General features: G+C 37.1%; 1 protein-coding gene across 1 annotated transcript; it reads right to left on the reverse strand.

The window, feature by feature from the left end:
* Window positions 1-914: 914 nt before the first annotated feature.
* LOC107574428 (interferon-induced GTP-binding protein Mx3-like) lies at window positions 915-23,974 on the reverse strand. The gene is made up of 14 exons (XM_016260870.1): window positions 23,898-23,974; window positions 22,820-22,909; window positions 19,106-19,302; window positions 10,947-11,084; window positions 5,200-5,354; window positions 4,972-5,110; window positions 4,676-4,874; window positions 2,926-3,004; window positions 2,491-2,613; window positions 2,041-2,173; window positions 1,774-1,929; window positions 1,548-1,624; window positions 1,250-1,459; window positions 915-1,151 (listed from the first exon to the last, which is right to left on the reverse strand). Coding segments are annotated over exons 1-14 (1,923 nt in total). The 5' UTR covers window positions 23,900-23,974; the 3' UTR covers window positions 915-926.
* Window positions 23,975-26,519: the final 2,545 nt, after the last annotated feature.

The raw sequence follows: 26,519 nt of genomic DNA on the forward strand, positions 1-26,519 counted from the left end.
CAAAATTGATAAACCATTAAATCATATGACTAATGACTGAATTTATGATTTTTCAGCCAGTTTGAGTAAAATCACCTTAAAATGTCTTTAATCTTATTGTTGCATTTGGTCTGATCCTCCCTGCCATGCTTGCTCCTCATCCTGCCTCGGTTGTGCTTGGCCCCTCATTCTTCAATCACACTGGTTTGTAGCAACAAATAGTTTTACCGTTTATTGTACTTTGTTATTCTTCTAGCTATTTACCTATATTGGCTAATAATGTAATAACAGCACTCGTGTTCACACTTAATTAAACCGATTTGAACACGAAGGTAAGCAAATGCTGACAGAATTTTGTCCTTTTTTTCTTTCTTTGCCTCTTTATAGTGTATTGTATGTACTTTCTGCTGAATCATACCAAGAAGGGAGGGAAAGTACATTTTAAACACTTCAAGTGTTTTCATTACAGTCAGGCTACTACTGGTGAATTATAGCTGGATTTCATTTGTACATTGAGATGCTGCGAACTATTCATGTCATTCCCTTTTTCTAACTCTGATCTAAATTTATTGGGTTCCCAAGAATGCCAAACAGGCAGACAGAAAGCCATCCTCCACACAGAGCCAAATAAGATACCTTTACAACCATGTGATTGAATAGCATTCATTATCATTACATCAGTGTTCACAATCTTATACTTGCCCTTGCCTTTTCATTCAGCACACCACATAAATATTAAACCAATGATTAAACATTTTATCTGAGGCAGAAAAAGACATTATGTTTTGATCTAAGGCATACTGCAACATGGAAACAAGCAAAAATATGCCTGTTCTGCAATAAGGTATCATTTGTTACAGTAACTTATATTTAACTAAAAGTAAAAAAAAATATTTAAAAAATTACAGTGTATTAATACAAAAGTTATCCTCCAGTCAGTAGATTGCTCAGATGAAATTGCTAATTTTTTCCTGACCAATTCTCATACGGTCCAGACGAGCATGTAGGTCTCTGCGCTTTTTACCAACATCAGAGTCCTCGAACAGGAGCTCGCTCACATTTGCCCCATCCAGTAAACTCAACATGTCAATAGACAGGAGGTGAGCAGTTTGCTTCAGCATGAAAAGAGTGATCATCATGGGCAGTTGGTCAGACATCCGCTGCACCACAATCTGAAAGAAAATCAAAGAGCTGCTAAGCACTGCAGTCCATTCAGTCTCTGAAAAGAGCTTCATATTTGTTACTGAAAACTAAGAAAACCTCATAATACCTCACAATATGCCTGCAGCATTTCACTGTACGTGCATTTTTTGTCAAAGAGAGGTAACTGCTCTTCTGAAAATGGCTCTTTGGTAATCTCTCTCAGGCTCTTCAAGTAGATGGGATCTTGAGTGAAGATCATGTGTTCCATTTCAAACTGCTCTGAGATCCTTTTCTCCGCCTTTTCTTGCTGGACTGATTGAATGTTGTAAATTTTGTCCTAAAAAAAAGAAAAAGTACAGAGAAAACTTGATTAAAAATAGACAATCATTTAGTTTTGTTTACCACTAATCAAGAGCAATATTTACCTTAGTGATATCTAGAAGAGCAGGGTAGTTCTGGAAACACTGATTGACTACATCAGTAAAGTGCTTGATGACGATGCCTTCAGGAAAAATACATAAATTAAAAAAGGCAAATAGTCTCACAAACCAGATGTGCTAAAACTACAAATACATTCCAAGTGGCATTCAGATGTGATCTAATCTTTTGGTCTCATATTGGAAACCAGAAAGATGTTAAACATGAAGATACCTTTGATGGCACTGAGTAAATCAATGGCAGGTTCTTTAAGTGTGGTCACATGCTTCTGCAGAACCACCTCAAACATTTTGTAGTTGCTGAAGCCGAGCAGTTCCCTCCCTCTGTAATTCTGGTTAAATTTTATTTCCTCTTCAGGCAAATGATTAACTTGTTTGGGAGCAAAACAGATTTATTTTAGTCAATTGACTTTTTCATTGGAAAAACGCAACAGTAAATTTAAACTTATATTATGTTTCGTAAATATGAAAATATACTGACAAGATTGCTTTGTCTCATTAAGATGATCATTCCACTTCTTAAATTCCATCCGAAGCTGGGCAAATAAATTTTCTTCGATGATCAGCTCTCCTTCTGATATGGACTTGATTTGGTTAATGAACCCTATTAAAGTCTATGAGTGTAAAAATAACATTTGTTACATAAAAAGTATGTTATATAATAATAACATTAATCATATAGAAATATGACAAAAATGAATGAAATTTATTTAAATTATTTGTTTAGGTGATCCTGGAGGATATCGTCATCATCGCAATAATTTATTCTAATCATTGCTGTTCCACAAGCAAAAATGTAAATTAGAATTGTAAATTCTAACCTTGTGGCTGTATCTGACAAAACTGAGTATATCTAGTGACATTCTTGGACCCAAAATAATAATTCTGAGAAGCAATAAGATGTGATGGACTGAGATAATTCAATTCTTACTTCAGTGAGGAATTGTTTGGCTCCCTTAGGGTCTTGTGGTGGTCCAGCATCACACTCTTTGAGCTCATTCCTCAGGTCCCACAACTGCTTTTTTATCTGCTCATTGAGCTGAGGCAGGGATTTCTGACAAAAATGAGTGAAAAATAAATAAATAAATAACATGAACAGTGATTTAGACTCAAAATGAATGAGATGTCTTTTGCCATTTCGGTCTTTTTTACATTGCATAAGAGGTATGTGAAACAATATACACATTTAGTCAAGAATATTAAACTCAGTTGTCATGGTGTAGGGTTCTAGCAAGGCTGCAAACACAAGGGGTTAAAAAGATCAGAGGAAATGCATCAGTGGAAATTTATGACTGATTTTGCTTTCAAAATTGTACATTTAAATTTCAAAAGTATAAGTCTGAATCCCTGATGTTTAGAAACTTACTTTAATATGATCAACGAGATGCTGAGTCAATTTGACAGCAAGACTTTTAATAGTCGCTTTCTCCTCATTCAAGAGGCATCTGTTGAAAAAGAAAAGGCACTTTTTTTCTTTTTGTAAGGTGGCATAGCTTGATAAGCAGGTATTTCAAAAATGGCCAATGGGAGGTGCAGCCGAGTTACAGTGGGGCAAAAAAGTATTTAGTCAGCCACCAATTGTGCAAGTTCTCCCACTTAAAAAGATGAGAGAGGCCTGTAATTTTCATCATAGGTATACCTCAACTATGAGAGACAAAATGAGAAAAAAAATCCAGAAAATCACATTGTAGGATTTTTAAAGAATTAATTGGTAAATTCCTCTGTAAAATAAGTATTTGGTCACCTACAAACAAGCAAGATTTCTGGCTCTCACAGACCTGTAACTTCTTCTTTAAGAGGCTCCTCTGTCCTCCACTCGTTACCTGTATTAATGGCATCTGTTTGAACTCGTTATCAGTATAAAAGACACCTGTCCACAACCTCAAACAGTCACACTCCAAACTCCACCATGGCCAAGACCAAAGAGCTGTCAAAGGACACCAGAAACAAAATTGTAGACCTGCACCAGGCTGAGAAGACTGAATCTGCAATAGGTAAGCAGCTTGGTGTGAAGAAATCAACTGTGGGAGCAATTATTAGAAAATGGAAGACATACAAGACCACTGATAATCTCCCTCGATCTGGGGCTCCACGCAAGATCTCACCCCGTGGGGTCAAAATGATCACAAGAACTGTGAGCAAAAATCCCAGAACCACACGGAGGGACCTAGTGAATGACCTGCAGAGAGCTGGGACCAAAGTAACAAAGGCTACCATCAGTAACACACTGCGCCGCCAGGGACTCAAATCCTGCAGTGACAGACGTGTCCCCCTGCTTAAGCCAGTACATGTCCAGGCCCATCTGAAGTTTGCTAGAGAGCATTTGGATGATCCAGAAGAGAATTGGGAGAATGTCATATGGTCAGATGAAACCAAAATAGAACTTTTTGGTAAAAACTCAACTTGTCATGTTTGGAGGAGAAAGAATGCTGAGTTGCATCCAAAGAACACCATACCTACTGTGAAGCATGGGGGTGGAAACATCATGCTTTGGGGCTGTTTTTCTGCAAAGGGACCAGAACGACTGATCCGTGTAAACGAAACCCCATAGAAAATCTTTGGAGGGACTTGAAAATCCGTGTTGCCCAGCAACAGCCCCAAAACATTACTGCTCTAGAGGAGATCTGCATGGAGGAATGGGCCAAAATACCAGCAACAGTGTGTGAAAACCTTGTGAAGACTTACAGAAAACGTTTGACCTCTGTCATTGCCAACAAAGGGTATATAACAAAGTATTGATATGAAATTTTGTTATTGACCAAATACTTATTTTCCACCATAATTTGCAAATAAATTCTTTAAAAATCCTACAATGTGATTTTCTGGATTTGTTTTTTCTCATTTTGTCTCTCATAGTTGAGGTATACCTATGATGAAAATTACAGGCCTCTCTCATCTTTTTAAGTGGGAGAACTTGCACAATTGGTGGCTGACTAAATACTGTTTTTCACCCACTGTATACTGAAATCTCTGAATCTTTAGTCCAGAAACACTATCATGCTAGAGAACTGGCTGGAATTGTAAAACAGCAACCTGATCTAAACAGGGCAAATCAAGTCTCATGGACACATACATTTTTAAGAGCAAAAGATTAAATAATCTTTTCAGATTGTAACCTGAAAAAATTGTGTTTCTGGAAGAAATCTCTCTCTTTTTGTGCTGCCTCCTCCAGAGAAATTTTCTCATTGATCTGATGTTGTCCTCTACACTTCACCATGATGTAACCTTTGCGGAGAGGAATCGTTTTGTTCTGGGCAATGTCCATAATTTTTGACTCTGTTCCCCTGTCTATGAGGTCTGGCTTGGTCAAAATGCCTGTGAGAATGAAAAAAATCTTATTTGTAAAATCTGCATTTGCTGACAGAAGTGCTAAAAGATATTTGGTGATATTGTAGATGTTCTGCTTCATTACCGACAGTTCTTTTGCCCTCAGGATCTACTTTTTGTGCCATGATTAATGCTTCTGTTGTTGCAATGTCAATGTTACAAGGGACCACTACCATGTTTATAGTCTCTTGCTTCTCAATATATTTTATGATCAGACGTTTGATCTACAAGACACGAAGGCAAGACATGACGTTTTAAAACTGGAGAAGTCTGGTACTGAATGTGGCATACAAAATCAGATTATATCACCCACCTGTTTTTCAATATCTTCTGGTTGTCCTTTTACTGGGACTCGGGCAATTCCAGGTAGATCGATCAGTGTGAGGTCACACACATCTGGTGACATGACCTCTAAAGTGATGAGCTCATCACATATTCCTACCCCTTTTCCTGCCAGCTCATTCTGGGCTGTAACACACACATTGCAAGATGTGTTCCTCAACACACTGTAACAGAGAGCTGTTTGCTACAAATACAAATTGACTATGCCCTGGGTCCTAGGTAGACCCATTTGACACAATTGTTCACGACACCCTCACTAAATGATTTTTGCTTGGATTTTTCCATTCAGTGGCGACGCTACTTTCAAGCACTTTCAACTGTGGCTCACCCAATGAGAATTTGGTAATTTACCAAATGGATGCAATTTATTAAGTGACGTGACATGTGGCCAAGTATGGTGAATGTCAAGGAATTAGGAATTAGGAACTAGGAATTAGTGCTCTGCATTTACCCATCCAAAGTGCACACACACAGCAGTGAACACACACCGTGAACACGCACCCGGAGCAGTGGGCAGCCATTTATGCTGCGGCGCCCGGGGAGCAGTTGGGGGTTCGGTGCCTTGCTCAAGGGCACCTTGTCGTGGTATTGAAGGTGGGAGAGAGCGCTGTACATTCACTCCCCCCACCTACAATCCCTGCCGGTACGAGACTCAAACCCACAACCTTTGGGTTACGAGTCCGACTCTCTAACCATTAGGCCACGACTTCCCCTTTAAACAATAATAATAATAAAAGTCTTATTTCACAATAACTTTTTGTATTTGGTTTTTAAAAAATTATTAAACGTGAGTTTTCATGGTCAATTACAGACAGGTTCTGAATTTTCCCTCTTCCTATAGGTGCATACATTAAGCTTACCAAAATGATGATTCGTCAGTTTCTGTTAGTCCCACCCACAATGTTATGTTTGCGTATGTTTGTGGAGTTGATTTTGAAAACAGTGAAACAAATATCAATCAGTCAATTCCTTAAGCATTGTGATGTGTGTTGTGTTTGGAATATTGTACTGACAACTAATTAATGAGACTGATAGGGGTTACGAGGAACACCGGGGTGTGATCCGTGTATTCAGAGACTGGGGTGAGAAGGATTAAAAAGAGTGCAAAAGAGAATGGATGCGGGCTGGCTGTCGGTCCATTTACAAGCCGAAATAGGACGGCGGTACTCAGATATTGTTGGGAGGGAGGTGTCATTCGCGGTCATTTAGTTAGAAAACTACAAACATGGCAGATGTGCGTGACCGGAGGTTAGTTATGGTGCGTTCAAGTCATGTCGGATAGATCGTATTTACGAGTTGATTTACCAGTATTTACGCACATGAACGCCACCACAAAGTCGTTATTACGAGTGGGAAACTCGAAATTTTCTTTAAGCCCCGAGTTTCTGAGTTGGGGGCGTGTCAATGAGAAACATGGCGGATTTGATGGATGCAACGTCTGTAGTTGACGGTAAATTTGTTTAAATTGATAGTTTAGTTGTCCTATAAACTTAAATAGGTCATGTTTTTGTTACGCAGCTAGTTAGTGAAATCCAAGTAAAAAAAGGGACATTTTTTCACCAATAGAGAATACGAACCGACGTCACGCTGCGTTGCATGCTGGGGCGGCGCCGCCATTATAGCAGGATCGCCCTCCTCTAGTGTTAACGCTGATACTTTGTTTTGATTGGGTAAAGCGTTGAAATCTTGATGGAGAAGGAAGTATATGGAGAAGCGAAAAGAAAAGGAAAGTGGGCCCTACCGGGACAAACTAAATGTCAACGCCAAGCAACGGTATTTCGAAAAATTAAAGACAATTAACGACGTAGATCCATACGAGCTGCCAGCCCCAGAATGGATTTCAGATCCCGAAGCACTACCTCCACTGACATATCCGGACATCGTGAACTACCTCGTATTTGGTCTGAGTGCATACACCATTACTCAGTTCAAATGCTACAAATCCCTAGATGCTTACGAACAATTCTGCAGTGGCTGGGTGCAAGATCTGCTAAGCCACAGGCCTGCAAACTGTGATTTCACAGTCGTACTTGCAAAGGTAAGGTGTCACTCTTATTTTTGTTAATTATTCAATTAAACCAATCAAAATTAAAATACTCAGCTGTGTGAATGTTTGTGTCATGGGCAATTGGCTTACTTAATTGGATTATTAATAAAAAGAAATTAGCTATAATCTTTAAGCCTCGTTTGAAAACCATAGGTTTAACAAATTTCATGAAATGGAAAAAACGTATCCGATTGTTCAGTTTTTTTCCTGAACGACTGTGTGACTTGCTATTGCAGTTTTTAATGCAGCAGGAAGTACCAACCATAACGATATTTTCCAAAATCGCAAAAGAAAGTCAAAACACCGCATCAAACACACTAGCAGAAAACAAGCGCGATCCGTTCAATATGGCGTCTACCAACAAGGTTACCCAGAATTCAACACGACGTGACGTCAAATCTTTTGATTTGCCATGTTGCATTTAGCTAACAGCTTTTTTTTTTTTTAAATCTCTGTATTTTAGCGTTTGTTAATGCTGAAAATCAGTTATACTGGGATCCTGGTCTAAAAATATATATATAAAAAACGCAAAACACACCTGATGAGAATTCTTTGCTCTTCATTTTCTATAAGCAGAGTTAACAGACCCTGTTGTATTTTCTTGTAATTTATTATTACAAGAAAATATGTTTTTTTTAAAGATCATTATTTTGTGTATTTGGTGTAACAGAATATGTTGACATACTTTAATGTTCAAAAAACACATTATTTTTCAAATACTGTACATTATTGTAAGTCCTCTATGCCCCGCCTCTCGCTTCGTTTTCTACAAAGTCCCTCCTTCCGACAAGCGCAGTCTGCCCTGATTGGCCAGCTGACCCAGTGCATTGTGATTGGCCGAACACCGCAAGCACTCGTCGGAAATGTAACGCCCCTTACCATAATCGCAAGCTTCATCTTTCAAAATAAATGTAAAGACAGAGCCCGAAAGGGGAACAGAGGCGCGGGACAGACACAGTGATGAAGCTGGTATGTGTTTGCAGTACACAAGCCACGGTTAAGACAGCTGACTCCACTATCTATGCACGATCAGCTTGTAACACTCCAAAGAGAAAGGAAAACTTGAAATCGCATCATTTGACCCCTTTAAAAGAAGGTACACCGCCATCTTGTGCCAACTAAACTGACTTGAACGCACCTGCTGTCGTAATTACGACTTGTCAACTCATAAGTACGAACGTCCCAGGAGGACTTGAACGCAGCAGTAGTGAGGCTTCGAAAAAGGGGTTTGAGTTACTAATATTCAACATTTAACCTGGTAAAAAAATATTTATTTATTGTTATCTGTGTTATATTTCATCTGCAAGAGCAATGTAAACTTTTATAAACATCCGTTTGGTCGTTAACTTTTAAATGCATCATTATGCATAAAATATGAGCAGAGTTCTAGGCATGAAAGATCCGCGACTGGCAGATCAATGTGCTACTTCTTTTCTCTCCAATACGTAGGAAGTTAAATGAAATGCAATGTGGAGGATGTTAACTGTGACAAGATGATTGGCAGGCCAGTTTACAGTGACAGGGTGCGTTTATCTATGTGACAGAGCGTCCCTTAAAGACGCAGTTGTGTGACGTGATAGTATGTCCCAAAGCTTGCCTACTCTTCTACTACACACTCAAAAGTGTGTACTTTTTCTTCACCAAAAGAATACATACTTTAAGGGCGTAGTATAAGTAGGCACAGTGAGACGCAGCACTTGTGATTGTTGAACTGACGACACGCGGCCCATTAAAGGGGTCAAATGATGCGATTTCAATTTTTCCTTTCTCTTTGGAGTGTTACAAGCTCTTGGTGCATAAAGAAGATCTGTAAAGTTGCAAAGACTAAAGTCTCAAATGAGATATTCTTTATAAAAGTTAATACCTAAACCTACCTAAAATGACTCGTTCTAACACGCCCCCACATGTCTACGTCATGATGTGGAAAGATTTGCATAACGCCGCCCAAATATTCACACAAAGAAAGAAGATGTAACTTTTATTCTCGCTGTAATATTGTTGCTGTCGCCATGTCGTGAAGACGCTGTGTGTTTCATTGTGAAAGCGAAACTACTTTGTTTGGCCTTCCAAAAGAGGACGATATCCGCTTCGTCATGCCTAGAGCTGATCCGTGCTGGTCGCTGAGGAAATACATCAACTTTGCGCTGTGGATCGCTGGATCGGCTTTCACCGTGGACGTAGCGGAGTCCAGCCCGGGGTCGTCACATGTGGTTGCTGCAAGCCCGCGGGCCGCTCCTTCGTCGAATCTGCCACTGCTCACTCAAGCCGGCCTCCGCTCACTCTAGCCCGCCGTGTGTGACGCTGTTTCGTTTGTGAAAGCGAAACTACTTTGTTTGGCCTTCCAAAAGAGGACGATATCCGCTTCGTCATGCCTAGAGCTGATCCGTGCTGGTCGCTGAGGAAATACATCAACTTTGCGCTGTGGATCGCTGGATCGGCTTTCACCGTGGACGTAGCGGAGTCCAGCCCGGGGTCGTCACATGTGGTTGCTGCAAGCCCGCGGGCCGCTCCTTCGTCGAATCTGCCACTGCTCACTCAAGCCGGCCTCCGCTCACTCTAGCCCGCCGTGTGTGACGCTGTTTCGTTTGTGAAAGCGAAACTACTTTGTTTGCCTTTCACAAGAGGACATGACTATAAATCAGTGGTTAAGTTGTATTTACAACACTGTTCCAAAACAGTCAAACAAATCAACAGTTCAACCCAAATATTCAGATGTGTGCAACACATTTTATGGAGAACTGTTTCCTGATCCTGGGAGAGTAGACTACAATGCCGGTTGTTCTGACTCACAGACTGTAAGTACGTTTTCATTTTTAAAGGATTTGCCACTGATGATTCAAACACGAGTTTTGTGCAGTGTAGAGTAGCGCTTGTTGTTTGTAATTTCTCCAATCCCAAATCCAGATATGGTTTTATGTTTACTCGGCGCGATGAAACGCAACACGTAAAAAGACAGTATAAGTCATTATAATCCGTAATTATGTCCCCACTGGATGCAACAAATGCCTCGTTTGTAATGGGTTTTAATGTTTTTCATCAACAGTATGGGGAGGGGTGTAACATTTCCATCACACGCTTGAGGTATTCGGCCAATCACAACGCACTGGATAGCTGGCCAATTACAGCACACCTCGCTTTTTCAGACCGATGAGCTTTGTAAAAATCGACGTATTTCAAAAAGGCGGGGCATAGAGGAGAAACAATAATGTACAGTATGTGGAAAATAATGTGTTTTTTAACTTTAAACCGCATAAACATATTTCATTACACCAAATAATGTTCTTTTTAGCAGCATCATATGACCCCTATAAATGACTATATAGTTTATTTTTAGGGCTAACTTTATTTATTTATTTTGATGTGTTATTAATCGTTACAATTATTCACTATGGAATTCTGGTCTTTCTATTGACATATATGACAGAAACATAAAATTGCAAGTTACTTGCTTTATGGTTCAATATTAGAAATCATCAAATTTAGAAACAAATGCTATCTCCCCTATGTGATACTGCCAGTTATAACTAAAAATATACCGGAGCTATATTATTGGTATACACGGCTCTCAGCCACATACATTAATAGCTACAATTTACATTATTTTTCCAAGCATTAAAAACTTTCAAACACATCAAATTGAAAAACAAAACAAAGCAAGCATTTTTCTTAACCTTGTTCGATGTAGTTTTCAACCAATGATGAATCGACAAATTCTGTTTTCTTATCACGGTAAGACAGAACAGCCTTCCAGTTGACTCCACCTGCTACCTTCTTCAACCTCAGCTCTAATGGACATCTGGTGACAATTCCTATCAAACACAGTCCACAAATACAGTGAATTACAAACAGTGAACATTATGTGACACGTACAGTACATCATATACAGGTGCATCTCAATAAATTAGAATGTCGTGGAAAAGTTCATTTATTTCAGTAATTCAACTCCGATTGTGAAACTCATGTGTTAAATAAATTCAATGCACACAGACTGAAGTAGTTTAAGTAATTTTTCTTCCAAACTTTTCCTTCCACTCAACTTTCTGTTAACATGCTTGGATACAGCACTCTGTGAACCGCCAGCTTATTTGGCAATGAATGTTTGTGGCTTACCCTCCTTGTGAAGGGTGTCAATGATTGTCTTCTGGAAAACTGTCAGATCAGCAGTCTTCCCCATGATTGCGTAGCCTAGTGAACCAAACTGAGAGACCATTTTGAAGGCTCAGGAAACCTTTGCAGGTGTTTTGAGTTGATTAGCTGATTGGCATGTCACCATATTCTAATTTGTTGAGATAGTGAATTGGTGGGTTTTTGTTAAATGTGAGCCAAAATCATCACAATTAAAAGAACCAAAGATTTAAACTACTTCAGTCTGTGTGCATTGAATTTATTTAATACACGAGTTTCACAATTTGAGTTGAATAACTGAAATAAATGAACTTTTCCACGACATTCTAATTTATTGAGATGCACCTGTATAAACTAGAGGCTAAAGTTAGTGAACAAACTTCACATGCCAAATCACATGTCTGCTCAGTGTTCTTGAGCAGACCGCACCACAAAAAAAGTACAACAGTTGTGGTTTTCATAATATTTTTCCATGGACTCTTCCTTTTTTGTTTTCTAATAAAGAAGCTTATTATGACAACAAAATTGTCATAAGCACAATTAATGGTTTTCGCTTCTTCGATGGATTAATATAAAAGACACCGCACCTGGTACTTGCAGTCGCTTTAATGCATCAGTCCAATATAATGATCCACATCCGATTTATTTCTCAACAGTTTATGCTCACATGAGACATACAGTAAATTACTGTTTTGGATGATATTTGCAAGATATTATGTATTTTGACATGATCTTGTATTTATCCGTTCAAATGCCAAATAAAGCGGAATTGTTTTCGTAGTATTTCTTACAGACCCTTGTTATATTGTATTCTAACAAATAATCTTATTGTGATAACAAAAGTGTAGATAGCAGTTAAATTTCACAGTAAGCAAATTGTAAGCAATTGCACAAAATAGCAGGTTTTGGGTTTGCATGTGTTCAGATGCAGAAATGGAAGAATCTAAAATAACATTCCATAGTTTTCATTAAATATAGATTGATTCTTGTAAAAAAAAAAAAAAAAAAAGGTAGCCAAGGGCAATGAATGATTCTCGCTTTTTCTATGGATTTACATTAAAGACAGACAGCACCTGACCCAACGTGGCTTTCAGTGATACAAAAAACAGCTCACAAGCACTGAATTGCTTAAAATCGCTTGAATTTTTTTAATTGGCAAGGCTTAAAAACACATGCAAATTAAATGATGAACTTTTGTGAGGACGCAGCAGCGGCCAACCGGAGCAGTGACAGATCAGTCATATGCCTCGAGCGCCTTCCCCACTCATCAGACTATCAGATATTGAGCTCTGACCTGGTCAGATTTTTACAAAAAAAAAAAAAAAAAAAGGTAGCCAAGGGCAATGAATGATTCTCGCTTTTTCTATGGATTTACATTAAAGACAGACAGCACCTGACCCAACGTGGCTTTCAGTGATACAAAAAACAGCTCACAAGCACTGAATTGCTTTAAATCGCTTGCATTTTTTTAATTGGCAAGGCTTAAAAACACATGCAAATTAAATGATGAACTTTTGTGAGGACGCAGCAGCGGCCAACCGGAGCAGTGACAGATCAGTCATATGTCTCGAGCGCCTTCCCCACTCATCAGACTATCAGATATTGAGCTCTGACCTGGTCACGATCAAATATGTTGGTTTAGCTTGTCAGTGTGAATAAAATGTATGTATTTATTTGTAAATTTAACCGATGGAAAACGAAAGTAATGAGGGGAGTTCAGAGATTTCTTATACGGTGGCTCTCTCTAGTGGACTGCAATTGTCATCTAGAGTGGGAATTTTTTGCTCAGACAATGTAAGTATATGGGATTTTTTATTTTATTTTTAGTAATTATTTATACGAAAACTCTAAGTCTGATCAGTCTAAAAAGATATAGCAACAAACTACACATCAGGGCCAAGGTCTCTGCCAAGTTGGTGCTTGTAGCATGAAAGCCCTAGGAGGAGATACAGAAATTATTGTCTCAGAAGAAGAAGAGCTAGATGAGTAAAGTTGGCGAACAAACTTTGAATTTGGCTTGAAAAAGCCTTGTCTGAAAGTTAGAAGCAGTTTTAAAAGCTTTAAAGTGTGAAAGTTTAGATAAATTAGATATATGTTAAGATAACATTAGATAATGTTGCTAGCATTTAGCATGTTGGTAACAGGTTGCTAGCAGGGGCGGACTTGCCATCTGGACGTTCTGGAGTCCATCACGGCCCTCAGCCTGGCTGGTTCATCATCAAAGAAAAAGTGTCAGATTAAGTGACATTGGCGGCCGACAAAAGGGGGCGCTAATGCAATCTATTTTTGCTTCTAAGAAACCGAAACTGACGCGAAGGAGAGTGGGCTCGTGATGGCAAGCGAAAAACGTGAAGATAAAGGAGGTTGGGAGAAGCTAAAAGAAAAAAAAAGCGAACAGTTACATCAGGTTACCTTTGCCCGCCTCTCTCACTATACACTGTATGTAGCCTATAACGCTATAGTAAAATCCCAGGACACTCCTAGTCCGAGCGTCCACTGCTATTTATCACTCCGCGTTGTGTGACATGAATATTCCATTCATGCATAACGAGACTGTAACTGTAATCGTGCCTATTGGTCTCTACTGGTGGCTTTTGTTAAAACCACTAAATCCTAATGAAATATGTCCCAAAACACACTACAGGAAAACATTACTTTATGGTTTTAATGGTTAAAAGTTGATGGTTTGTAATATTTGTAATGGTATTTGTAGTTGAAATCATTAGAATTTCTGTGATGGTTTCTATTGTTTTTGTCAGCAGGGTCACCATGGGTTTTGTAATGTTATTTGACCATAAATGTGATAGGATTGCTGTAATGTGAGATAGTAGCGACTGCTTGTAGTTGTGGTGGGCCTATTCGGGAGAAAATCCAGGGCCGTTTTTTACTCCCAGTCCGTCGCTGGTTGCTAGCTTGACTTTAACATGATTAGCATGTTATTACAATGTTTTTAGTATGATTAGCATTTTGCTAACATGTTTTAGCATGATTACCATTTTGTTAGTATGTTGTTAGCATTTTTGTAGCATATCGTGATTCACATGTTGTTAACATGTTTCTAGCATGATTAACATGTTTGCTAACATGTTACTAGAATTAGCATTTTGCTAGCATATATTTAGCATTATTATCATGTTGTTAGCATGTATCCTAGCATGTTTTTAACATGATTAGAATGTTGCTAGCATGTTACTAGAATGATTATCATGTTGCTAGCATGTTACTAGAATGATTATCATGTTGCTAGCATGTTACTAGAATGATTATCATGTTGCTAGCATGTTACTAGAATGATTATCATGTTGCTAGCATGTTACTAGAATGATTATCATGTTGCTAGCATGTTACTAGAATGATTAGATTAAGTGACATTGGCGGCCGACAAAAGGGGGCGCTAATGCAATCTATTTTTGCTTCTAAGAAACCGAAACTGACGCGAAGGAGAGTGGGCTCGTGATGGCAAGCGAAAAACGTGAAGATAAAGGAGGTTGGGAGAAGCTAAAAGAAAAAAAAAGCGAACAGTTACATCAGGTTACCTTTGCCCGCCTCTCTCACTATACACTGTATGTAGCCTATAACGCTATAGTAAAATCCCAGGACACTCCTAGTCCGAGCGTCCACTGCTATTTATCACTCCGCGTTGTGTGACATGAATATTCCATTCATGCATAACGAGACTGTAACTGTAATCGTGCCTATTGGTCTCTACTGGTGGCTTTTGTTAAAACCACTAAATCCTAATGAAATATGTCCCAAAACACACTACAGGAAAACATTACTTCATGGTTTTAATGGTTAAAAGTTGATGGTTTGTAATATTTGTAATGGTATTTGTAGTTGAAATCATTAGAATTTCTGTGATGGTTTCTATTGTTTTTGTCAGCAGGGTCACCATGGGTTTTGTAATGTTATTTGACCATAAATGTGATAGGATTGCTGTAATGTGAGATAGTAGCGACTGCTTGTAGTTGTGGTGGGCCTATTCGGGAGAAAATCCAGGGCCGTTTTTTACTCCCAGTCCGTCGCTGGTTGCTAGCTTGACTTTAACATGATTAGCATGTTATTACAATGTTTTTAGTATGATTAGCATGTTGCTACCATGTTTTTAGTATGATTAGCATTTTGCTAACATGTTTTAGCATGATTACCATTTTGTTAGTATGTTGTTAGCATTTTTGTAGCATATCGTGATTCACATGTTGTTAACATGTTTCTAGCATGATTAACATGTTTGCTAACATGTTACTAGAATTAGCATTTTGCTAGCATATATTTAGCATTATTATCATGTTGTTAGCATGTATCCTAGCATGTTTTTAACGTGATTAGAATGTTACTAGAATGATTATCATGTTGCTAGCATGTTACTAGAATGATTAGCATGTTGTAAGCATGGGCATGGTTTTAACATGATTAGCATTTTTTGCTAGCATGTTTTTAAACATTATTAGCATGTTGTTAGCATGTTTCCTTTTTGTCAGGCTCCTGAAGTGAAGTGACATGACATGTGACATGTGGCCAAGTATGGTGACCCATATTCGGAATTAGTGCTCTGCATTTACCCATCCAAAGTGCACACACACAGCAGTGAACACACACAAATTATCATGTTGCTAGCATGTTACTAGAATGATTATCATGTTGCTAGCATGTTGTTATAATGATTAGCATGTTGTAAGCATGGGCATGGTTTTAACATGATTAGCATTTTTTGCTAGCATGTTTTTAAACATTATTAGCATGTTGTTAGCATGTTTCCTTTTTGTCAGGCTCCTGAAGTGAAGTGACATGACATGTGACATGTGGCCAAGTATGGTGACCCATATTCGGAATTAGTGCTCTGCATTTACCCATCCAAAGTGCACACACACAGCAGTGAACACACACAAACCGTGAACACACACCCGGAGCAGTGGGCAGCCATTTATGCTGCGGCGCCCGGGGAGCAGTTGGGGGTTCGGTGCCTTGCTCAAGGGCACCTCAGTCGTGGTATTGAAGGTGGGAGAGAGTGCTGTACATTCACTCCCCCCACCTACAATCCCTGCCGGTACGAGACTCAAACCCACAGCCTTTGGGTTATGAGTCCGACTCTCTAACCATTAGGCCACGACATCCCCCAATATCTAGGTTCAGTTATTTCACTTTAATTGCATAGAAAATGACCTATACATTGCCATTAAAGTAAAATTACTGAACCTAAACATAGGAGCCTGATAAAAATGCTAATTTTAGAAGAAAATTTCAGAAGGCACTTAGAGGCTTTTGCATCTGAATTTTTCAAATACATTAGCAAGCAGAGCAAGCTCACTGTTTACAATGTGCGAAGTATGAATGTATCTCTGAGGGGAACTGACTGTCTTAAGAAAAAGTTTAGATGCTATTTTCCTTTTCATCTTGCCTCAGTATAAAAATTTAAGATCAGTGCATCCCTAAATTTATGAATGTTTGAAATTAAGATTTAAATAGTATTGTAGCTGCCTTTGGACAAAGTTCTCTAATTGAATGAGCTAGCTGAGTTAATGTCAGTTTATTTATTGTGCAACCATCTTATTTATTTCATATGTAATTTGTTTTATGTCATAAGCAGTTTCTGTGTGAATGATCGGGGGTGGAATTAGCTGTGATGCAAGGGGCACCAGCTAAAATCTTGCCTATAGGGCACCAAATTGGTCAGGAACGGCCCTGTTTGAGACGCAGTGGAATGGAATATAACCCCCACAAATTCTCCAGACATGTTTTCTAAAAGTTTAACCTCTTTTAACTTTACATGGCTTTCCATTCATCTCTTGTGTGAAACGCAAATGCAGCAGTCATAGTTGTGCCGCATGGGTCGCGGAAGCGGGGGGGCCGCCCGGGCCTGGTGAGGTCTGGTAAATTATGACATGGGCTAGAAAAATACACAGGATATAAGGCTCATATGTATGCACGTTTAATCATTAAAAGATCGCAATCTCGATTCAAACACACGCGGTCTTATTCCTAAATGACGTTGATTCTGCTATTAAACCTTTGAAATCACATCGGAATATTTAAACCTGCTTTTGCGCAGCCGCTGATCCAGAGAGAGCAGTGCTCATCATGTAAAGCTTTATGTTTGAAACAGCTTCACAAACAGTCTACACAGCAGGCTACATTTCTGTGTTGCAAACATTAAATAATAACGAATGTATTGGGATAAAAGTTTATAGTCCTGATATAGACTCTGATGTTGCGGGAGCCGCGATCAGAATGGGTCTTTGAAAGTAATGATATGCTGCAAATAATGATTGTAGGCTATATGTTACATTATGCCCGTAGGTGGCGAACATGTGTATCATCAGCCTGACTGTTAAATGTATTTGATGTCTGAATCATTCATTCAAGAGATTCAAAACGAAACAAGTCTTCATTTATTTATTTCAAATGATTTTTTTTTTTTTCATATTTGGCTAATTCGTTTAAATTAATAAATATTTTTAAATAGACTCATAACATTAATAAAACATTTTGTCAGAAACTCAAGTAAATTACATATTTTGTTTGGTTGTCTGTTTTGTGTTCAGAATTGTGGGAGAATCATAGCTTAAAAATACATAGGCTAATATATAGGCATCTAACTAATATTAACTAATGTTAATATTAAAATTTTGAATCGGAAAGGCACGGAAAATGAATAACGCGATTGATATACAGATCCTGAGCACCACTGACAAACATCTAATCTTGTAAAATGTGTGGTAAGTGTTGCCGCTCCGTAGTATAAACAGAGTACTGTGATCGCAAATCTCGAAAGTGAAAGTAAAAAGAGAGTGCGCATTCAAAAGCGATTTCAATGCCCTGCATATTAATAGCGGCTCCCTGATGCCAGCAATTTATATACAGTATAATTACCCAATGATATAATTGCAAGAGAAAGCATTGAAATATATTTTTCCTCCTATCTCTTATTTATTCCCTTTAGGGGTCCCGTAATACACGTCATTTCCTTTCCGAACATGGTATTTGGATTCAGGCACGTCCTCATTGTTAACACCTTGTTAGCATGTTCTTAGCATGATTAGCATGTTGCTAGCATGTTTTTAACATGATTTCACATATTGCTAACATGAATGAAAAAAAATCCAGCTACAAAAACTGCTTAAAACCAGCTAAAACCAACAGATTCAGTAAAAAAAAACAGACTGAGTGAAAAAAAAGCTAAAACCAGCTAATTTAGCACAAAAAGGGTTAACAACCAGCTAAAAATCTAGCTAAAAAACAGCTTGACCAACTAAGACCAGAAAGTGAAAATGAAAGTGTATAGGATTTTTGGTGGTTTGATAGTCTGGTTTATGAAAACAGTAAGTCGGATCAGTTAAAAAAAAACTTTGCACACCAAGTCAGACAAGTCTAAAGGTCTGACCCAAATTTGGTGGTTGTAGCTTTAAAGCTCTAAGAGAAGTTAAGTGTTAAAATTTGGCTCAGAGGAAGAATAATAATAGCTTAAATAGCATTTTAGTAAGTTGGCCTTCTTAAGCCAACATAATTATATACATATACAAAAATACCAGTGCAGGTACTAAACAAAATAAATCATTCTCTTATTAGCATTAAGTTTTAATATTTATATATATATATATATATATATATATATATATATATATATATATATATATATATATGTGTGTGTGTGTGTGTGTATGTGTGAGAATATCCAGTAGCAAAGGAGAGTAAAATTAGTCCTCACCACTCCCTCTTGGTAAAGCAATTCCAGACAGTGCTTCCAACACAGAGCTTTTTCCAGAACTTTGGTCTCCGATCACTGCAATAGTCGGTAAAGCCAAATCCTTGTGAATGCCAACTGACCGCAAAGTGTCAATCAGATCAATGTATGGCCGAATGCTCTCCTCTAAATGACTGTGAACCTCCCCTTTCATTTTCTGACTAAAAGAAGAAAGAAAATATACATTTTACTTCTAAAACCTTGCAGATTGCACATATTTACTTCTATGCATACATTTTATTTCCCTTTTATCGGTTTTAGTTCATTTTAAATTGAATTAATATCATTTTCTTATTTTTTGTTTTAAGCATTAATTTTTTATTTATTGTTTATTTTAAAATGCTCTTTAAATTTGTTATTTTTTGTTTCTTTATTATGCAGAAAAATGTAAAGCACTTTGAATATTGTAAATTAAATTTACTATGAATAAACTTGTGTACATTTTAGGGGTGTAATGGTGCACAAACATGGCGGTTCAGTACATACTTCGGTTTTGAGGTCATGTCACGGTTCGGTACAGTTTCGGTACAGCAGGGGGGAAAACTAAACAAACTGTTTTTTAAACAGTGGTTTACTGATCAAATTGCTCTTTCTTTAAATAAATTCAGTTATAATTCAAATTTTCTTAGGGATAAAACCATAACCTTGGCTTACATTTGGCTTACTATAAGGTTACAGTTAACAACAGAGCCCAAACTTAAATGTAATTACTATTTTTTGTTAAATATAACAAGCAACACTCAACTTAAAAAGAATGCAAACATGTAAATTGCACATAATGCCGTTTTTAAATGAACTTCTAAATTATAAAATGTATATTTGTTGTTGAAATATTTACACAGTGGCTGTCATAACTTGTTTCATAACAGATTTATTTAGCCTAAACATTAAATAATTAAGACATCACTAACAGGTAAAGTAAAATATTTATAGTCCAATATTTGGCATTTTGTTTACAAGCTATTTTATTGACGTCTTTCTGCAGTCGAAACACTGATTGAGCAATTATGAGTCATGAGATGTTCATACATGTTTATTTCGCGTTAAAACTAGCAGTAAAGAGGAAGTGATGATCGCGCTGCCGTTTGAACTGAGGCGTTTATACAGCGATCTGTAAGAGCGTCAAAACGCATTTATTGTTTGAATTTCCTGAAAAAAGGACATCATTTGAAAGATGAGACTTTGTTTCTTATCAAAAGTAACAATTAGGGCTGTGAATCTTTGGATGGACAGTGAATCGATTCAATTCACGATTCATAGGTTTTCGATTCAAGGACGATTTTTGCAAATTCAGAATGATTCAATTCACAATTAAATTCAATTCAATTCGATTAACGATTCGATTCTGCATTCTTTAGGTGCATTCACAGGATTATATAAATGCTTCCCCTAAATTCTTTAAATGCTTAGTCAGGAGGAAAATTACACGGCAGCCTTTATGGTTAGAGAACCATAGGTTAGAGGGGAAAAAACACTTTTGTCCATTGTTAGTTTAATGATGCTATGGCATGACACGGCATATGTAGAAATATATGTAATCCAAGATTTTAAAAAAGAGCTTTAAAAGTATTATGTATAGGCTAACATTTTGTCACACCAGGGGTGTACGACATTACCATTCAAAGTAAGAGATAAGAAAATAATTCCTTGTAAAAAATGTTTTAAATAATAATTATACGCTGAGTAGCCATCATTTCAGTAATGTAAAATACAATAATTTTATTTAGGCCTATGAATGCATGTAGTATTATTATTATTATTTTACAAGGAATTCTTTTCTTATCTCTTAATTTGAATTTGCTATAAGAAATCAAATACACTGCTGGACAATAATCAATCATTTGTAATCTATGTTTTTTTTCCTAATGGCAATTTTATGACTTTTATGTACTACAAACAATTATTTCAATTTTCTGCACAGAATTAGGTATAAAATATACTTTATAGTTTCTGTACTGTAATAAATATGTCAATTAGCACTGCATCATTCATAAATTAGATTTATTTATTGTGTTTATTGTCTTTCAACGTTGAACGTTTCAGTTCATTCTGCTTTTTATTCAACTTAGCTGCAGATATAGATGCCTCTGTCAATATTAGGCATTTTCTGGCACGTCTTAAGTTCTATGAGCCTGAGATCACTCTTTCAGTGCGAAAACGTCTTTATCTCATTTTCATAAAATAAAATGCGATTTAGTATTTAACTTTTCCTCTCCATCGGCGAATGATGATTCTGAAAGAAAACGGGCCTGATGTATGTTTGCTATAGCAGCGAACACTAGGCTACTTTCATGCATCTGATTAACAGATAGCTCTTATTTCAAGGTTGTTGTTAATGACAGTTTCCTTCGTAAATTCGGTTCAACGACATTGTTAAAACACATGTATCATTCAATGGAATTGTGCGTATCCTAGACACTCACAGTTTTGCTCCGTCCATGCAATAAAAGCGCAGCCTTCGACTGCTCAGGGCCGGGTTTCCCTGCATCCATTTTTAAAATAAAATGCTATAGCCTAATGACGAAAAGTGCGACAGCTGCAAATCACATCGTTATTGCACTGCACGAGTTATGCATGCATAAGGAGTCAAATTTATTTATTTTTGTCACCCTCATTAGATTATGAAGAATGATTTGTTGATCTTGTTTTCCCTTTAATACATAGCCTACCTTCCGCAATATATTTTTCAATTCTTTCAAAAAGTGCTAGGGACAATATCGACCCTGGCAAAAAGTGGTGGGGACATGTCCCACCCGCAAATTACGCCTATGTAGATAGATATATAGATAGAGATAGAGAGAGAGAGAGAGAGACTCCGGGTCCAATACATGGCCGGTTTTCGTGAACGTCAGCAAGTCATTGACAGATTATTTTTCCCCCAGTCTTTAAAGCATATTTCCTACATTACTTCTTTTATTAAATTTTTTTTGTTCCGTCATTTAATTTAGATGTGTATTTCTATTTTTTCTGCCCTTTTTAATTATTTAATTTATAAATTAATGGCAAAAAACGAGTAATAAGTACAGTCAAATCCTTAAATTATAAATCACATTGCACTTGAATAAAGTTAAAGGTGTAATCTGACGATTGTCCTGCAGGTGACTGCATAACTGTCTTCTTACGATGGATTTAGGGATTTACGATTACTCCAGAGCACTCGTAGATCTACGATGATTTTCAAGTGCTACTTAAATTACGAAGCTTTTGGGAAACGCAGCACAGGTAATGTCGTCGGATACAGAAAGCCATTGAAAAACTACAGAAAAGCAAAACTATTTCACTTTAGCATTACTGGCTACAGCACTAGGAGAGCTCACACATCAGCTGCTCAAAAAATGTGTCAGTGAGACGAACGGAGCGCGAGCGCAATCCTGTGACAGTCACAGGCGGTAAATAGGCTAGTGGAGCGCGTGAAGGAGAGATGCGAGGGCACGAACACTGTTCAAGGTCTCCATTAATTCGTGCTTGTAGTAATTTAATGTGTATATATTTTGAAAGCATTGAATCGCTATAGAAACCGTGATTTATTCGATTCTTAGCGTTTTAAATCGATTACTGTCCGAAATCGATGATTCACGATTTAAAAATTCATGCATAAGATCGATGCATGTGCATCGTCAGGGTTTGTATATATATATATAATATGAAAAAAATAGTTATTCTAAATGTTATACTAACCTTCCATTTTGAGTATGCTGAATCTTGTCATTATCATAATCAGCACTACTTCTGTCTGAAGGAGATGAAAAATAAGAAAACATACTTTGCCTAAAAAAAAAAATGAAGTTAGTTCTAATATCCTTCTTTTTGGGTGCCTCTGAATAATGTTAGGTTTCATCCAAACACAGTGTTCGTGGTAATGCTGAAGAGTGTATCAGACTGAACTTATGTAGCCTCCCACACCCCTTAAAAGAACGAAAACAAAAGAAGATCAAACAAAATGGGAGTTTCATCATGAGAAAAATGGCTGAAAACTTTCCAGTTTCACTTTCGGTGAGACCACATTTTATACAAACATGTAACATAAGCATCATTGACACGTATCTCATAGTGGCAATGGGAATCTGGTCAACTGTGGTAAAGTTTGCTTAATGTTTCACATTTGTTAGATATTTGGTTTCATACCCATTAAAGCTGTGGGGGGTGGGGGTTGTTGCATCGGGACCCCTCTCTGATCAGGGTCCTCTTAATTGTCCAAACCTGTGGTAATCTGTAGGCTATTTGATATTCAGAAAAATATACCTTTCATAACACAAAGATTTGTTTGGGGAATATACATTTGATGTGTTTTAGAATAATTATATAATTATATTTTTAAATGTAATACTGTAAATCCATTAAATTCCAACCCTTTTGGCCTAAAGATATCAAATCAAGTGCACATTACACTGAATATTATCCTCCATATAGCACAAGGCTTTTTTTTTTAGTGTTTCTGAGAAATCAAAAGGGTTTGATATCCTGCGTGTCAGACTGGACTTATTGTATGATAGCGAACCCAGATAAGGCTCAAAATGAAAGTACATTAAAGGATCAGGAAACCCTCTATTTCATAGTCCTCATAAAAATTTACTACATCTTTACAAAAGCAGACGTGGTGCTGTAGAGAGAAGAGTGGAGACAAACAACACAATAACGTCTTCGGATTCAGAAAGTTTCATATGCTCCCGTTGAGTTAAAAGAATCAACACTTCCCACAAATGCACACTGCAATTCAACATTGCACGCAACAAAATGAAAGTCCGGTTACACTCACATTGTGAATTAATCGCTATTGTGTTGAAGACTCGGGGTATATGAATGTGCATTTATATGTGTCACGTAGAAAAACAAACACACCTTACGTCTGTTTCACACCGCAAGCTTGAGCTTTATGGCAAGCCAAAGTATTCATAAATGCCTGGTTGGGCGTCTGATTCACAGTTTGACCTAAAGGTATCAAGCCAAGTGTAAATTACTCTGAATAGTATTCCCTACACTCTCAGAAAAATGGTACAAAGCTGTCACCCTAAAGCTAAAAGGTACATCTTTGTAGAAAATATTTTTTATAGTTTCTGTACTGTAATAAATGATATGTCAGTTAGCACTGACATATTTATTACCTGGAGATGACTTGAAAAACATGTATAAAAACACATAAACCATATATTGTCACAATAGTGTATTTATTGTCTTCACGTTTCATCAGTCAAAATGTTTCTGCTTTTTTTATACTTTCAATAATTATTTACAATCCTATAATGTTGTATTATTTAGTAACATAAAATGGTTTATTTGGATGTCACAAAATGCCTTAAGATGAACATACTACTTTATTTTGACTCTCACACTATAATGATCAGAATAACTCCACCCTGCAGCTAACCGTTGCTGGAACGATCCAACACATTCAGCACAAGTTGCCTTTGTTTGTGCTAAAATCTGTGAGATCACATGCAATCATCTTGCTCCACAGTTACACTGATGATGTTACACTTATTAGAATGGCACTGAGTGATGTCACGTCAGGCTTATTATTCAAATATGCTGGTGCCCCAATGAAATCTCTTATGAACCATTGCAAAGTTTCAACAACTATTTAAATAAGGTTTTAGTATCTCACAATTTTAAAGAAATTCTGAGGCATAGATAACATCAATATCAACATAAAATACAATGTCAATTTCAGGTAAGATCTTATTGTGACTGCTGTGTCATGATGAATTTGTGACAACAAAGTGAATTAAACACTACTGCATTAAATATTTGTACAACATGTTTAAAATTCATATTTAAAGTGAATCCCAGATGATGATTAATTTGTGTTATACTACAGGGTTGCTGAATGCTTGAATCTGATTGACTGAGGAACGTTCTAAGGTGTGCAATTATTTTCATGGAAATGCACAGCTAAAGTAGTTCCAGGCAGGCCTTGGCCTCATTACGTCCAAATCACTTCACCAAATGATTTCAGTTATTTCACAGGTCCTTACAGCCTACAATAGCAAAAGAACCTAAATCCCACAAAGACACTGACCAAGCCAATAAATATAACAAATAGGATAAAACTACTTGAATTTCTGATCGTCAGCTGCTTTGAAATAATCTGTATTGTATAAAGCTCTATATAAATGAAGGTGACTTGACCTATATGGCAATACTCTACATAAATATTGTTTATAGAAGCATGTTATTTAATTTTAAAATATTATATTGACTTGTTTGATTAAGAGAGTCAATGTTTTAATAATTAATTCCTAATGTGTCACCACACCCGTGAACCTGTTTTTAATCTAACATAAACAACCAGATTGTTTAAAACGAAAGTGATTTTTTTTTTTTGCACATCATGGTGTAGGCCTACTTAAGTAAATGATCTTGGATGAAATGAAGCGCTCTATTATCACAACAAACCTTGCCTTGAACTCAACAGTTTATGGGAAAACCAAAAAGTGAAAATGAAAACAAAGTTAGTTCAAAGAATAGATAATGGGTTTCATCTAAACTTAGTGTTTGAGAAATCAAAAGGGTTTGATATCCAGTGTGTCAGACTGGACTTATTGTATGTGTAGGGAGTTAAATTCAAGGTTAACATTAATGTTCTATAACTTTAGATATCAAATTGTATTTTTACTAGTAAGAAATACAAAGCTGATATGTGCATTTAGAATTGTAACAAGTAAGAAATGCATTTTTGATAGCTGTAATAGTTTTGTCGCCCTTTTAACATTTAAACATATTAATTGTTGATATCAAGAATTCACATTGTTACTAGTAAAAATGTAATTGTTGATATCAAATTGTATTTTTACTAGTAAGAAATACAAAGCTGATATGTGCATTTAGAATTGTAACAAGTAAGAAATGCATTTTTGATAGCTGTAATAGTTTTGTCGCCCTTTTAACATTTAAACATATTAATTGTTGATATCAAGAATTAAATCTGGATATGATGCTGAGCACGTGCACTCAACTTCTTTGGTCGATCATGGCGAGGCCGGTTCTGTGTGGAACCTGTCCTGTTAAACCGCTGTATGGTCTTGGCCACCGTGCTGCTGCTCAGTTTCAGGGTCTTGGCAATCTTTTTATAGCCTACGCCATCTTTATGTAGAGCAACAATTCTTTTTTTCAGATCCTCAGAGAGTTCTTTGCCATGAGGTGCCATGTTGAACTTCCAGTGACCAGTATGAGAGAGTGAGAGTGATAACACCAAATTTAACACACCTGCTCCCCATTCACACCTGAGACCTTGTAACACTAATGAGTCACATGACACCGGGGAGAGAAAATGGCTAATTGGGTGTACTCACTTTTGTGGCCAGCGGTTTAGACATTAAAATTATTTTGAGGGGACATCAAATTTACACTGTTATACAAGCTGTACACTCACTACTTTACA

The sequence above is a fragment of the Sinocyclocheilus grahami genome, unplaced genomic scaffold (assembly GCF_001515645.1).
Source record: "Sinocyclocheilus grahami isolate Dianchi unplaced genomic scaffold, SAMN03320097.WGS_v1.1 scaffold31.1, whole genome shotgun sequence".
NCBI lineage: Eukaryota > Metazoa > Chordata > Actinopteri > Cypriniformes > Cyprinidae > Sinocyclocheilus > Sinocyclocheilus grahami.